This window comes from Odocoileus virginianus, chromosome 17 (assembly GCF_023699985.2).
Source record: "Odocoileus virginianus isolate 20LAN1187 ecotype Illinois chromosome 17, Ovbor_1.2, whole genome shotgun sequence".
NCBI lineage: Eukaryota > Metazoa > Chordata > Mammalia > Artiodactyla > Cervidae > Odocoileus > Odocoileus virginianus.
The window spans coordinates 8,323,180-8,339,537 of NC_069690.1; the positions used below are offsets into that span (position 1 = coordinate 8,323,180).

Sequence of the window (16,358 nt, forward strand, 5' to 3'; positions counted from 1 at the left end):
TGTGGCATATATACACAATGGATTATTACCCAGCCATAAGAATGAAATCTTGCCATATTCAACAGCAGGCATGTACCAAAAGGGTATTATGCTAAGTGAAATAAGATAGAGAAAGACAAATACTGAATGTTCTCATTTATATCTGGAATCTAAAAAACAAAACAAACAAAAAAGTAGAATAAAACAGAAATAGACTTACAGATACAGAGGACAAACTTGGGGTTTCCAGAAGGGAGGAGGGTTCAGGGATGTGCAAAATGGGTGAAGGGAATTAAGAGGTACAAACTACCAGTTATAAAATAAATAAGTCACAGGGATAAATGTACAGCATAGGTAATATAGTCAATAATACTGCAATAACTTTGGTGCATAATCTATAAACATATTGAATTACTATGTTGTACACCTGAAATTAATACAATATTGTAAGTCAGTCATACTTCAATTTAAAAAAAAGAGTGTTAATATCTCCAACTATAACTGGATTTGCCTATTTCCCCTTTCATGTCTGTCAATCTTTTGCTTCATGTATTTTGAAATTGTTGAGTGCATAAATATTTAGTTTTCTTATGTTCTCTTGATGAATTGGTGCATTTATCATTACAAAATACACTTCCTTATTCCTGGTAATATCCCTTGTTTTGAAATCTATTTTGTCTGTTAATAAGATAGCCTTTCTAGTTTTCTTTGGATTAATGTTTGCTTGGTACATCTTTTTCCATCCTTTAACTTTAAAAAGCTAATTTTTTTCTTTTTCATTTCTTCTTTTGTTTTCATCCAGTTTTATTGAGCTCTAACTGACATACAGCACTGTGTAAGTATTGGATGTACAGCATAATGATTTGATTTATAAACATCATGAAATGATTATCAGTAAGTTTAGTGAACATCCATAATCTCATACAAAATTACAGAATGCAAAAGTACATATACAAAACTAAAGAAATAGAAAAAATATTTTCCCTTGTGATGAGATTGCTTAGGATTTACCTTCTTAATAACTTTCATATGTAATGTACAGCAGTGTTAATTCTATTTATCATGTTGTACTTTACATACACATATTTTTCTTTTAACTGGAAGTTTGCACCTTTTGAGTGTCTGAATCCAATATCCCCTCTCCCTATCCCCAACTTCTGATAAACACAAATTTGATCTCTTTTTCTATGAGTTTGTTTTTGAAATATAACTGAACTACAACACTATATTAGTTTCTGTTATTCAACAGTGGTTTGTTATTTCTATACATTTCAAAATGATCAACATGATAAGTTTAGTTATGACCTCTCATCATACAATATTACATAATTATTGACTATATTCCCCACATTGTACATTTCATACTCATGGCTGGTTTACCTTGCCATTAGAAGTTTCTATTTCTTAATCTGCTTCACCTATTTCTTTCCTCCCCTCTCCCTGCAACCTATTTGTTCTTTGTATCTATAATTCTGTTTCTATTTTGTTGTGTTTGTTTAGTTTTTAGACTCCACATATAAATGAAATGAAAATATTTATCTTTCTCTGACCTTTTTTCACTCGGCATAATAACCTCACTCAGCATAGTATCCTCATAACCCTGTTGTCACAAATAGCAAGATTTCCTTATATTTTCTAACTTTTAAATTATGAATGTCTTTATATTTAAAGTCAGCGTCTCATGGACAGCATACAGTCAGATCTTGCTTTTTATCCAATCTGACAATCTCTGCTTTATGGTATGTTTAAGGCCCTCACTTCCATCTTCAAAGTCAGAGAGAGAGAGAGCAAAGCAAGAGTCAGGTCTATTATTCCTCATAAGATTGTTCCATTTCAGAAGGATCTCTTCTCTGGACCAAGGTCAGTTCAAGGGACAGTTATTAGGCACAGAGCACAGACAGTGTGGGACACAGAAGTTTGGGAGAACCATATTCTTCCTCTTCTGTAAGAATAAGACCTAATTTTGTAATAAAGTATCAGCCGGAGAGGGGAAGGAGAGTGATTGGACTGTTATGATGTAGCTCAGATGTGACCAGTTTAAGAAAGAAAAAAATAGGCTTGGGAATGGGAGTAGTTGTAAGGAGAGAGCCCACTTCATAGGAGAGCCCACAGGTTTGAGTCAAAACATCTTGAACCTTAATCCAGGTTCTACATTTCCTGCTCATGATTGAGAAATACTATTAATGTATTGGCTTATAAACACGTGAAAAGGAGGATATGTTTATCCTTCATGATTGTGCAATCGTTTTTTAACCAAAAAAAATTATCCAAATAATGGCACTAGTTTAGGGAGAACACACTAAATATCAACACTGAATGTTCCTGACTAGGAGTAGGGGAGGAAGCATTGCTGGTGATGGTGCAGGGGATTTTGCCCTTTGTGTTATGTAATCCAAACTTTACATTTTTAGCAAGATGTCAGTACATAAACATAGTGGAGATCAGGCTCTTCTTGATATCAGGATACAAACTCCTTCCAGAATCTGACAAAAACCATGAACTCTTTCCAGAAAAATGGCCCACACAAAATTCAAGGAGGGTTTTTTGTTTGTTTGTTTAATTCGTCTGCATCAGGGCTTAGTTGCAGCAGGGTTGTTGCAGGCTTTGTTGCATCATGCGGGGTCTTGCGTTGTGGTGCACAGATTGTCTAGTTGTGGTGCGAAGGCGTGCTGTCTTAGTTGCCCTGTGACATGTGGGATCTTAGTTCCCACACCAAGGACCAAACCCGTGTCCCCTGAATTGGAAGGTGGATTCTTAACCACTGGTCCACCAGGGAAGTCCCTGGGGAGTTTTTTTTTTTAGTTGAAGTATAGTTGATTTGGGCTTCCCTGGTGGCTCAGATGGTAAAGAATCCACCTGCAATGCAGGAGAACTGGATTCAATCCCGGGGTTGGGAAGATTCCCTGGAGGAGGGCCTGGCAACCTTCTCCAGTACTCTTGCCTATAGAATCCCCAAGGACAGAGGAGCATGGTGGGCTACAGTCCATGGGATCGCAAGGAGTCAGGCACGACTGTATGACTGATGAAGCACAGCACAGTCAATTTAGATCATTAGTTTCAGGTGCAAAACCTGAAACAGGGATTCAATAGTTCTATAGATTATATTCCATTTAAAGTTATTACAAAATAATAGCTATATTTCCCTGTGTTATAAAACATATCTCTGTTTCTTATTTATTTTATACATAGTAGTTTGTATCTCCTAATCTCATACCCTATCTTGCTGCTCTCCCTTCCCTCCACCCACTAGGTAAGGGAATCAATAGACCCCTTGAACTCTGCTCATGGATCCCAATTTTAAGAATCCTGATTTATATCAGTAAATAAAAGGAATAAAAATCTAGTTTACCTGTACAAAAGTAATTTATAGTTACTTAGACAAATCACTTATATTTGCATATCATGTGATACAGTACTTGGCTTATAATTATGTCAGGTTGACTTCACTCTAAGTTAGATTTGGTGTAAAACTAAACTGCTGGTTCAGGCTCCAACTTTATCATTTGTTGTTCATATGGCAAACTGTTGCCTATTCACAATTTTAAAAGAAAAAATTAGAGTGATCTTTTCCCTTAAGAACTGATATTCTGCCTCCACGGTTTCACCTGTTGAAATAATTATTACTATTTCCCAGGTTGGGAATTGTGTGCTCTTACAGAATAAATTGGTAGGTGAGAGGTTGTGAAGCAGAGTGGAACGTGTTAGGCTTCAAAAGACAGGCCTGGGCTGGCGTCTCAGCTTCTCTACCACTTAGTCCAGTTCAATCTTTAAATTCTGGCCTTCAATAACTTCATTGGCTTTCTAGGAGGATTAAGGACAATATAAACAAGGAGCCCAGGCTGTATTAGATCTTACGTAAATAGGGCTATTGTTATAGTGAGTCTTTAGTGTTACACAAGAGCAGCTTTATTGCTGATGGCTGCCAATGCCATATAATCAAACTGGGTTCAGGGGACAAGAAGCAGCAAATGACAAAGGCTGATAACTGCTGCCATCCCCAAGGTGCTAGAGAGCCGGACTTGAGGTTACAGGTGTGTCCCGCCTTTGGCAGCCCAATGAAGCACGTCTTCAGAATGGCATTTTATTGACCTTTCTCAAGGTCAGAGCGGTATCCAAGGTGGCTTACAAATCGGGAAATAACACAAGCAGGGAGAAACCAGTGAAATAATGACACCTTTTCCTTCCTTACTGCTAGCTTCCTTGTTTCTTTTTTCTCTGGCTCAGTGAATGCCAACCCAAGGATTAATAAATCTTCTGACATTTTTGCTTGCTTCCAAGAAAATACTTTCATGTCTGGGTAACTGTCTTCACCTCCCGTCACTCCTCTGGGAAGAACGGGTGCATTCTGCGAGTCCCCGTCAACCGATTTTGAGGCCAAAGTGTCCCCGGATTCAGTGTGGTGGGGAAAATAGTAGCTGAGAACTCAGGACACTCGGATTTGGGGCCCACGACCATTTCTGTCTGAATCTACATAATGGGGGCCGATAGCGCTGCTTTAGTTTCCTCATTCGTCAAGCGCATCCAGCCCGGCCTTGGGTGTGAGCGAGCTTTGTTCGCACTCAAGACCAGCGGCGACCCGGCAGGACCACCCAGCCGGCCTGGGCAGGGACTCAGCCAGTGCAGGGCCCGCAATGGGCGGGGCTTCTGCCGCGCCGCCTAGGGAACCGGGTTCCGGGCTCCTGACTGCGTCTCAGTTGCCAGGGGAACCGGGGCGGCGCGCTTTCCGGCGCAGTCGTGCGCGGCGCAGCTGTCATGGCGGAGGCCATCTGGAGCACTGACACCGGAGAGGCCGTGTACCGCTCCCGGGACCCCGTGCGCAACCTCCGCCTCCGGTAGTCGCATCACCCCAGAGCCCCGTGCTTTTATGCTCTCAGATAATTGGAGCCTGAATTACACTTCTCCTTTGCTGGGGCCCTCACTTCCGTTTGCAGTACTGACCACTGTCACCCCGGTCTCCTCGCGTCTCCCTCAATACCCGGAACCCTCTTCACTCGCAGCTTCCAGACTCACTCTTTCAGGACCCTATGCCCCCCAAATTCCTCAGAGCCCTGTGTCTCCCTCCAGTACACTCTCGCATCCTCTCCTCCCTGGGGCCGCATGCCCCCCTCCCCTCCCCTCTGTTGCCTGCACCCCGCCACATCTCTTGGTAGCCATAATCTCTTCTGTGTTTTGTTTCCCCATCCTTGCTCTGCGTTCGTCTACTGCTTCTGTGTCTTTTAACAGTATTGTGGGCTTCTTCTTTCCTGGCAGAGTCCACCTGCAAAGAATCACATCAAGCAACTACCTCCATTGCCAGCCTGCTGCCCAACTGGGGAAGGATCTCATAGACTTGGCCACTTTTAGGCCTCACCCAACGGCCAGTGGGTGTATAGTGGTGATGGGGCCCCTTGGGTGTCTGGGGAAGGGCCTAGGGCGGAGGTTACCTCTTAAGACAGAGTAGACCCAGGTCTATAGTCTGAGAAAAGGTATAGAGAGGTTGGGTTTCTTGTCCAAGGTCACTGGGTTGCTAACGGTTGAAGTCAGAATTTGATCCCAAGCAATTTTAACTACTGCTTTGTTGTGTGAAAAGTGGATAAGACGTGATTCCTATTATCAAGAAGCTGATCTGACTGTGGTCAAATGTAGTGAAATAGCAAATATCGTGCTTTAGGTATATTATAAATTTACCTCTAAACCCAAATGCCTGTTTGTGGCATTTATTTTTTTTCTAAGAGAAAGTATCACTCCAAGCTTGAAACTTACGATATAAACACTTTTTAAAAACAAGTTAAACATTTGGGTCTGCTTTGAAAATGCACTTTTATATTTTTTTACCTTGCTGTGTGGCATGCGGGATCTTAGTTTTCCCTGTAGGGATGGAACCCATGCCCCCTGCAGTGCAACCACGGGACTACCAGGGAAGTCCCAGAAAATGTACATATTAGTATTAGTATGTGTTCTAGCATTTTTCCTTCTCTGAGAAGCCAGAAAAGTGAGAAAGAGAAGACAGTGTTTTTGTGTTAGGTCACTAGTCTCTTTGCTTTTGTTGTTTCTGTTCAGAAATATTCCTGGGCAAAAGTGTGAGCTGGTGGGTTTTGAAGCATATACCTTTGGAAAAGGCATACTCATATAGGAGTGTACATATTAGATTTAGTTCTTTTAAAAAAATCACTTATATATCTTTCCTTTTCTCTGTTAACTCTTGGCCTTTTAAGGTTACAGTGTTTGTGATTCTAGGTTTATGGCTTCAGAAATAGTGAAGATAAAAATGCCATAGTTCCTGTCTAGCAAATGTAGACAATTGGGATTGAGAAAGAGCTGTTCAGCCCATATCTAAATTTCAGCTCTTGACTCTGAATTAGATTAAATAATCCCTGGAGGACATGATTTCTTTTATTAAAGTTAAAGGGGTGATTAAAACTTCTTGGGTCTTAATCTTGGCTTCTGCACATATCTACTGCCTCTCTAGAGTGAGCACTTCATAATCAGTGAACTCCAACTGGTTTTGTGGCAAATATAAGACCGCAGACTTTGGTTATAACCAACCAGAGAGCAGGAAGTGGTGCTAGTTGGGCTCAAACATTTGACTCACTCTGTTTTCTTTGGAGGTGGACACCGCCCAGAGGAAGCAGAAGAAGAGGAGGTTGTGATTGGGTGGCAAGAGAAGCTCTTCAGCCAGGTGGGCTGGTGTCCCTTGTCTGCTGGGTCTACCTGCACCTGGCCCACGTCCTCCTGCCTGGTCGCAGGGAAAGGTTCTTGATACATATCACCAAACTGATTTCCAGAAAGGTTACAACAATTTATACTTCCCACTGCTGTGTTTACAGGATCAGTGTAATGTAGTACCTGCCACTAGCCAGTTTTATGATCTTGAGTAACATGCTTTTCACCTCTGGGCCACATACCAAAACAGCAGAATTCTTGTCTTGGTATGTCTGTTCCATAACAGCAGAATTGAATTAGACTATCCGTCTGGTTCCTTGTAGCTCTAACCTTCGTTGGCTTTTCTGTCCTCTTATCAGTTTAGATAAGACATCCTGACAAATGATATTTGACCAAACAGTTGTAGCGACAAAATTAAAATACTCTCAGTGGAACTCTGTTTCTTTGTGACCTCAGTTTGAAGTAGATCTGTACCAAAATGAAGCAGCCTGTCAGAGCCCTTTGGATCATCAGTACCGTCAAGAGATTCTGAAGCTGGAAGATTCAGGTGGCAGGAAGAACCGACGGATCTTTACCTACACTGACTCTGATAGATACACCAATTTGGAGGAGGTATCATTCTTTCCCAAGTAGACAGACTCAGATAGACTTAGCCAAGCTCTGTAGCTCCCTTCACCTTTGTTTCCCCTGGCTTTCTGGCTCATGTTTTAACTCAGAAGCCTGTTAAGTGAGCCTGTCTGAGAATTTCCATGTGTTCCTGGCAGCCAGGGTGGAGTAGGTGGGCACAGTCTGTGGGTGGTGTGGCTGCTGCTCCTTGCCCCACATGCTGGAGGGACTAAGGGAGCTAGCAATGTCTCTAATGCTAGGCTTGCAGACTACACACTGCAGGGAGCAGCCACTAGGTTTGATTTCCCCTGTGCATCATGAGATCAACAGGTGGATGGAGTCTAGAACCATCTAGATTAAGTTCATCATGGGATTCAGCCAAAACTGAACATACGGATTTGAAGAGGAATTCAGTACTGTATGGGGAATGGCTTATGTCCTCAGTTTGCTGAGGACAGCATACCCTTGTGGCCTCGTTTTAAATTTTCTTCAGTCACTATATGATATGTTCTATCTTCTCAGTGAGATTATAAATTCCTTGAAGGTGGGGAGAGCCTATATTTTCTGATTTTTGTCTGTGACCCTGTAGATATCTAAGCCAGGTGTTAAGTGAATGTTTTTGAAAGTTGTGGGTTGGGAGCATGTAAAATTTAGGTTGTCTGTTTTGGTAAAGAAAGGAAAATTACAGTTAGTGTTCAGTTACCTGTGGAAGGGTTTTTCACGGAATACTTGCGTTACATTCGGCATCTTCCAACCACCTAGTGATGTCAGCATCTACCAGGTCGACTCACTCAACTCTGTTGGTACGGGCTTACAGACTGCAGACTCATTTCTCAAGAGTAATGTGCTGCTACCACCTTAGGGCAGATCAGGGCTTGGTCGGGCTCTTCTCTGAGCTGTTTGTGTCACTGCACCCTCCATCAGCGTGTGCTGTTGTGAGGTGGCTGCGCTCTTAAGGTCCTGTGAGGTTTCAGAAGGAAGATTTCCCTCCAGGTGCGTGGTCCCACGTGGCCCTGAGCAGCTGGCTTATACCAAGCTGCTCTGTTTTCCCAGCACTGTCAGAAAATGACCACTGCAGCCAGCGAAATGCCATCCTTCTTGGTCGAGCGAATGGCAAATGTCAGGCGGCGACGGCAGGACAAGCGAGGGATGTGAGTGCAAGCGTGGATGGGGCTGGGGAGGTCCCCGTGCTCCTTCTGTGCCTGTGTTCTCTGTGAGTTCACCAATGTGTGTGTCCCACTCTGCAGTGGAGTGCTCCCCTGTACTCCTCCTGGGTGTGCCCCCTTGCGTTCTTCCTTCAGGCTCTTCAGGGGGTGCCAGGGAAGTGAGCCTTCCTGTGGTGTCTCCCAGGGAGGGTGGCATTCTTAAGTCACGAGTCGTCACCTGGGAGCCCTCAGAAGAATTCATCAGGAACAACCATGTCATCAACACCCCTCTTCAGACCATGTATATCATGGCAGACCTGGGGCCCTATGGAAAGTGAGTGAAGCTTCTCACTGCCCAACTCAGACCTTCATCCTCTTCTCCTGTCACTAACCATCACCCTCCCGTTACGGTCATCCCAGGTATATGGGAGGGAGGGATTTTGTTTCCTTCTTTTTCTTGGGAAGGAAATATTTTACTCTGACTATTCTCACTGCAGCCTCTGTCTTCTCCCCTGATGTGGACTGAATACCTCTTCCTCTTTCCCAGAAATGAGGCCAGCAATCTTGAACTCTGGTGTTACCCCTGGTTTTTAGGCTTGGCTATAAGAAGCATGAACATGTCCTCTGTACTCTGAAGGTGGACAGCAATGGAGTGATCACAGTAAAACCTGACTTCACTGGCTCCAAAGGGCCCTACAGGTGAGAAGAGGAAGAAAGAGGCGGTGGAGACTAGCATTCCTTTCCTTGGCTTCACTTCTTGCCTCAAGTTGAGGAAGTTCTCAGAAAGCCCTTCGTCTCTCCTAACATTTACATTCCCATTCCCTGTCCCTGGGTTGGGTCTGGAGGGCCTCGTCTCCTGTTTTCCCAGTTAGGCCCTTTGTGGCTTTGACCTTACAGAATCGAGACAGAGGGGGAGAAGCAGGAGCTGTGGAAGTATACGATTGACAACGTGAGTTCCTTCGCCCAGCCTGAGGAGGAGGAGCGGGAACAGCGCGTCTTCAAGGACGTGAGTGCTGATTCATCCGAGAACCAGAGAGCTGGGAGCTGAGGCCGCGCCTGAGGGTTGGTCAGCTGTGGGCAGGTCTTGCTCTTGATGGCCTCTCCTGATTTGGGAAGCCCTTCTAACCTATCAGACACGAGCCTTTGAGCCTGTTACAAGATCATTATGCTAATGACGATCTATCTGAGCATGGCCTGTGCTCTGTGCTAGGGCCTTCACATGCCTAATTTCATTTAGACTGTGCCACAACCCTTCGAGGGAATGCTTATTTTATGACCATTTTATAAATGAGGCAGTGGAGATCAAGAAGTTGAGCAGTCTGCCCAAGGCCGCAGCAGTGTGGGAGCTGGGTGGGTCCCAGGCCAGTGGACCCCAGGGCCTCTGTGCTTCATTGTCGGATGTCCGTGGCAGGAATGCTTAGGCACCCAGCTGTCTGTGGCGTTTCCCATTCCTGCTCGTTTCCCCCTCCCATTCAGATCTGAACCCTGGTCTGGCTGGGACTGCATCTTGAGGCTTGGTGTGGTTTGTTTCCTCAGCTCTATGGCCGGCACAAGGAGTATCTCAACAGCCTCGTGGGCACTGACTTTGAGACGGTGAGTAGCCCAGCTTCCTCCACCACCATAAGCTGGGTTTCTGTAGCCAGAGCGCTCTGACTCTAGCTGAGTGACGGTCCTCTCTTCAAGGTCCCCAAGACACACTCTTCAGTGTAAGAAGAAACTAGAAAATAACATACAGAGTGCAGTCCTTGCTGTGTTTTTGAAGCACTGCATGTTGATATAGAACTATTGATGCATAGGAAGAGGTCTCAGGGGGCACATGCCTTCTGGGGGCTTTTTCTGGGAAGGCGGTGGAGTTGGAAGACAGTAGGTGGCTATTGAGGGGTGAGAGGGCTATGTCAGGAATGTTTCCTTTTTATTCTCTAAACTTAGATAGTTTTGAATTTTTATCAGTGGTGGTGCATTCATGTATTACTTTATTTTATTATTGCTGTTCAGTCGCTCAGTCATGTCTGACTCTTGGTGATCCCATGGACTGCAGCATGCCAGGCTTCTGTGTCCTCCACTATCTCCCAGAGTTTGCTCAAACTCATGTCCACTGAGTCAGTGATGCTATTGAACCATTAATTTTTTTTATAAATAAGTATAAAGATGAAAAATGTCTTCCTTACTCTTAATGTATATATTTTTCCTTCATGCCCCATAAAGGAAGGAGGTGTCTCATTTCTGTTCGTCAGATAGTTTGGCTTTTAAGACAGAACAGTTTGAGTCCATAATCCTGTGGTCCTGTTCTTGTCTTCTCTTATTCCAGGAGTTCCATTTCTAGATCTGGAAACAGAGATAGAGTTACTCGGTGGTCTCGCTCTCTGTCTGTAAAAAATTAGCTCTCACTATTTTTATATTGTATTAGCAACAGATGTTCAGTGTTAAAAAGTTAGATAAGATGGAGACACAAATAATTTTAAAAGGAAACTGCCTAGTTTCTTGACCTCAGCCCTCCAGAGGGAGCAGGGTTCTCCAGCCTCTTGCTGTAGGCCAGTGGGCAGCTGTGGATGCTTTTCTTGGCCATTCTTATAAGTTCCTCACACTCCATTGCCCTCTCCACCATTTAAATTAGGTGCTTTCCCCCTATGTTACACATTTGAGAAATGAAGGAAACAGATCTGTGGAGAAATGGCAGATGGGGAGGAAGTGTGGGTAGTTACATGCCAGAATTGGACGTCTCATGTCAGGTCCTCTGGGGGTTTATGGACAGTCTGAAGGAGAGGCGTCGCTTCCCTCAAACCTCCTGACCTGTTCTCACTTCTCTCTACCCCAGACCGTACCAGGTGCCCTCCGGCTGTTTGTGAATGGAGAGGTGGGTAAGTGTCTCACCAGACAGAGGTCCCCTGAGGCCTGGCAAGTGCCAGAGAGAGCACTGTGGAATAGTCCTCCCCACCCCGGCAGTGGCCTTGGGTCATCCGCAAGAGAGTTGTCGGGAGGGTTGTCGGGAGACTCAGGCTTGAGTCTTTCCTGGAAACAGAGAGAGTTCCCGGCCCTCAGGGGACTTGCTTCCCCAAGCGGTAGGCCCTGCAGGACTGGGTCAGGCGTTAGGGGTGATAGGGCAATAAACTGAAACTGTTTCCTGTTTTCTTAGTTTCAGCCCAGGGCTATGAGTATGACAACCTGTACGTCCACTTCTTTGTGGAATTGCCAACTTCTAGTAAGTAGTATTCACAAGTCTCTCTTTTTACGCCTTCTGACAGTTTTCCAGAGGCATTCAGTCAGGTGTCCTTCCCCACTCTTCCACTGAAAATGTTAGTGTTCTTTTCAAGGTCCTAGGTCACTTCCAAGATGTGAAATCCTGTGGGGACGTGTCTGCCTTCGCCCTCCTTGGTCTGTCAGTTGCTACAGCTTGCTTTCCTCACTGACCCTCTCCTCTTGCCTTCTGGCTCCGTGCTCCTCTCTGCTCTCTCGCTGGTGGCTCAGAGCCTTCTTGGCTGTTTCCTCATCTTCTGTTGACCTAAAACTATTAGGTATCCAAGGCCAGGCCTGACCTTCTTTCACTGTCTCTCCACAGTCTTTCTAGGTGGCCTCATCCTTCCTGTGGCTTCAGTTTTGTGTGTGTGTCTCAGACTCCCAGACTTCTCTCTCTAGTATTAGCCTCTCCCTGAATTCCAGACTCATGCCCACTTACCTGTTTGTTGTTTCTGCTTAACGTGACCGAAAGCATCCTTGATTCCTCCTCTTGCTGCAAACCTGCCCTTATGGTCTTCTCCATCTTAGCAGAACCACGATGTCATCTCTTTGGTTTCTAATACCAGGAATATAAGAGGCATCCTTAATTCCCCACTTTCTCTAGCTCCCTACCACCATTCATGCCATCAGCAATTCGTGTCAGGTCTGTTTCCCAAAGATGTCCTGAATTACCTGTTCTCTTGAGGACCCTGGACCAAACCACAATCATCTCTTACTTAGGCCAAAGCATTAAGTTTCCAATTTATCCTCTTGCTTCCTGTCTTGCTCTTACGTTTCTTTTCTTTTTCATTTTTAAAATAATTTTTATCTATCTGTGTACTTTTAGCTGTGCTGGGTCTTGCTTGCAGTGGGGGGGCTCCTCTCTAGTTGCGGTGCTCAGGCCTCTCACGGCAGCGCCTTCTCTTGTTGCAGAGACCGGGCTCTCGGGCTCTGAGGCTTCAGTAGCTGCGGCTCCTGGACTCTGGAGCAAAGGCGCAGTAGTTATGGTGCACGGGCTGTTTCTCCTCGGCTCGTGTGAATCTTCCCGGGCCAGGGACCGAACCTGTGTCTCCTGCATTGGCAGGTGGATTCTTTACCATTGAGCCACCAGGGAAGCTCCCTCTTACGTTTCATTTGCCATACACACCACAGCCTGACCGAGCCTTTAAAATGTAAACCAGCTGTGTCTCTCTTCAACTCAAAGCCCCCATGGCTTCCCTTCCCACTGTGAGCAAAGTCCAGACCCCATTCCCTGAAAGAGCTGGCCCCAGCCTCTCTCTCCCTTATAACATTCCAGTCGTGCTTCCTGTTCCTCAACAGGCCAAGTTCATTCCCACTCTGGTGCCTTTTCAGGACCATTTCCTGTCCGAAACCTTTTGTATCCTATCTTTGCACAACTGGTTCTGCTTCAGTTTAGGTCTCAGCCTAAGTGTCACCTCCGAGTGTCCCTCAGCATCCCTCGATGAGCTTCCAGGCCTCTCAGTCTCTTCACCCTGCTTTATATTTAGCTTTTATCACTTCCTGATGGTCTGTTGTTGGTTGGTTGGCTTTCTGTGCCCCCTCCCATCCCCAGCTAGAAGGTCAGCCCCATGAGAGACAGACAGGAAGCTTTTCTGTCCGGTCACTGAAATGTCTCCAGGGACGCACACAATGGACCTAGTGAACGTGACATGAGTGACTGATCACGTGCATGAGTGACTGAATGCGGAAAGGAGCTTTGTGTTTCTCCCAACTGCTCGCCTTCCTCCCAGGTTGACTTACTCTGTGTGGTCTTTGGCTTTTAGACTGGTCAAGCCCAGCGTTCCAGCAGCTCTCAGGAATAACACAGACCTGTGCCACCAAGTCCTGGGGGATGGTATGGCAACAAGAGGGGCGCCTGGAGGGAACAGGGCTGCTCCTGGCATGACATCCGAAGATGATCGGGCTGGCAGCCCGGGGAGGACGCCAGAGCTGGGTCTGGCACTTCGCTGTGGGCCCTGCAGGGCCGCCTGGCCCCAGGGTTCTCTGCCTTTTTGAGAATGGCAGCAACTTACGTATAGGGGTCCCTTCCCCTCTTAGCCTCTTATTTCCTGTGTGGAGTGATGGTTTTTCCTTTTCCATTGGGACCAAGTATAAAACAACAGTCCTCCTTTCTAGGATAACGTGGCCTACTTCTCCTACCCTTTCACGTTCGAGGCCTCCTTCCTCCACGAGGATGAATCTGTCGGTGAGTGGCCGGGCCAGTCCCTGGCCTTGGGGCTCCTCAGACGCGCCCTCTCCCGTGGGGGCCTCCCGGGACCTGGCCGCTTCTCCCCTTGGCAGGTGCGCTCCCAGAGTGGCCCGTGCTCTACTGCGAGGTCCTCTCGCTGGACTTCTGGCAGCGGTACCGCGTGGAAGGCTACGGGGCTGTGGTGCTGCCCACCACCCCAGGTGACCTCTTGTTCCTGCCCTGCACGCGGCCCTCCTGCCCCCGCTCCTAGACGCAAGGCTGATGCTTCAGAGGACTCGACCGCATCCTGGGAGAAGGGGGGGTGACGGGGAACTAGAAGCATGTAACTTGCGAGATTCTGTGCTCCTTTTGAGGGCATTTTCCGTCTCCGTTAGAGACAGCCGAGCAGCTCTGGGCTCTGATCTGGCTCCTCTGATTGGACCTGCAGCCTTGGGGGAGCAGCCTGTGTCCAGATGGGCTCTGAACAGACATGTACTGAGCGGGTCCCTGTTCCTTTTGAAATAGTAGCCACTGTCTTCTCTTGTGGAGCAGGCAGTGTGCTGAGTGCTTCTCGTTTAATTCTCCCCACCACTCTCTGAGGCATAGGTGTTGGTTTTATTTCCGTTTTACTAGATGAGGAGAATGGGGCTCGGAGAGGCTGAGAAACTTGCCCTGGTAGGAACTGGCAGAGCTAAGATCTGAGCTTTTGTCTGGTTGATGCCTACATGGTTCCCCTAATCCTCCGTGGTGACCTTCAGCAGCGGTCAGGCTGTCACCAGAGCAGATGTCTCAGTGGTGGCGAGTCCCAGGTCACTGCTGGGGAGCCCGCGAGGGACCGCAGGCCCTCCCCAGCCCTGGCTGCGTCCTCTTCTGCCCAGGCTCTCACACCCTGACGGTCTCCACCTGGAGGCCCCTGGAGCTCAGCCCGGTGGCTGAACTGCGGAGGTTTTTCATTGGTGGCTCTCTGGAACTGGAGGACCTCTCCTACGTGTGGATACCAGGAACCTTCAAGGTGACTTTTGTTTCTGGGTATATTTTACCCTGGGAAGTTATGTCCCTGTCTTCTGGGAAAGGCACAGTCTGGGTTAAGGCCCCTTACTCATTCATTGCTTCATCAGTTCTTAGTCTCTTCTTTCTGTGGCTCCAGTGGGAAATCTCAGCCACATCTTGAAGCACATACAGACGTCACTGCTCTCCTAGGAGAGCCCTGAGAAGTAGGACGTTTAAAGATTCCCCCTGGCCCCCATCAGAGTAACTGCCCCCTCCCCCTAGCCCATCCCTAAGACCTCAGGAAGCATAGGGTCAGCTGGCTTCTTAGAAGACTGCTAATTCTCAAATGCGGCTGGACTGTTCCCTGATTGACATTCGGGAGGTGATGGCATTTGGGTGCTGGGATGAAGTTTCCCCAACAGACCTGTTCTCCCCAAATGGGAATGAGGCCAGCATGGTGCTTGGGGTCTAGAAACCAACCAAGACCTGAGACTAACCGGATCCACAGGGGGAGCGTCTGAGCCGCTTCGGACTCCGCGCTGAGACCACAGGCAGCGTCACTTTCCGCCTGCACTGTCTGCAGCAGTCCCGGTGAGTGGCCCTGGCCCTCTGCCTCAGGGCTCCTGGTCCCCAGGGCTGCGGAGCAGCCGTGGTCAGGTGGCCGGCTCCCCCACAGGGCCTTCATGGAGTCAAGTTCCCTCCGGAAGAGGATGCGGAGTGTGTTGGACCGTCTGGAGGGATTCAGCCAGCAGAGTTCCATTCATAATGTTCTGGGTAGGCTTCCCCCTCCACCCAGGTCCAGCCACCACCTGCCCCCCGCCCCCGATATCCACGTGGGCCCCATCGCCCCCACACCATGGTCCTGACTCCTGTGTCCGCTTCCCTCACAGAGGCCTTCCGGCGAGCCCGGCGCCGTATGCAGGAGGCCCGAGAAAGCCTCCCCCAGGATCTTGTGAGCCCCTCGGAGACCTCGGTCTCCTAGCTCGCTGCAGCCCTGGCCTCTGCGATAAGTGATACCCACCACGGCCCGGGCCCTGCCACCTCTTCATCTTTCTGGTTAGAGACCCCGCTGACTTGCTGAGAATCCTGACCCCCCACCTGCTCTTCAGCTGCCAAATGGCAACAAAGCCAGAGACCCTGTGGCCCACAGGTGGTCCCCTCTTGATGTGTCAGCCCCTGCACACGCCCCTCACAAAAGGACAGGTGTTTGGGGGTTGAGAAGGGTAAGGAGTTACTTCTGTCCTTGGCACCGCCTGCTCTCTGGCCTGTCTCTTGGTCTCGGGGGCAGAGCGCAGCGGTCTGTCCTGCTCTGCACCTGCTGCACACTTGGGGCCCGAGAGAGAAGGCAGCCAAGGGAGCTCTCCCATTCCCAGCCCGGGAGCCCAGCCTCCTCTTCCCGCCGGGGGCTGGCTGCCAGCGTAAATGAAGGCTGAAGGCAATGTCCAGTCCTTTCTGCTAGCTGGCTAGTAGCTTTTATTGTGTTTTTTGTACATAAAAAGATTTTCTACCATCTGACGTTCTGTTGGCTTGTTTTCTGCTCAAGTCTCTGGCATGGCCAAGGTATTCTTAATGTCGGGGCTCCTAACACTGCCACC

The 16,358-nt window shown here is 47.5% G+C and overlaps 1 protein-coding gene across 7 annotated transcripts; it reads left to right on the forward strand.

The window, feature by feature from the left end:
• The first annotated feature begins 4,700 nt into the window (after positions 1-4,700).
• On the forward strand, positions 4,701-15,977 carry MKS1 (MKS transition zone complex subunit 1). 7 transcript variants are annotated; one of them, XM_070478520.1, is made up of 18 exons: positions 4,701-4,811; positions 5,230-5,339; positions 6,567-6,637; positions 7,078-7,233; positions 8,281-8,378; positions 8,578-8,706; positions 8,967-9,071; positions 9,270-9,378; positions 9,909-9,965; positions 11,188-11,230; positions 11,506-11,571; positions 13,370-13,440; positions 13,722-13,791; positions 13,887-13,994; positions 14,652-14,785; positions 15,272-15,354; positions 15,440-15,537; positions 15,654-15,977. In XM_070478520.1, exons 1-18 carry the CDS (start codon positions 4,732-4,734, stop codon positions 15,743-15,745), a joined length of 1,680 nt encoding a protein of 559 aa, XP_070334621.1. In that variant the 5' UTR covers positions 4,701-4,731; the 3' UTR covers positions 15,746-15,977. The 7 variants fall into 7 exon arrangements, 6 of the variants coding, with proteins under 6 accessions (XP_070334621.1, XP_020757810.2, XP_020757809.2 ...); XR_011492091.1 differs by lacking the exon at positions 15,654-15,977 and having other exon boundaries at positions 15,174-15,354; positions 15,440-15,529; XM_020902151.2 differs by lacking the exon at positions 15,654-15,977 and having other exon boundaries at positions 15,217-15,354; positions 15,440-15,529.
• The last annotated feature ends 381 nt before the right edge of the window (positions 15,978-16,358 follow it).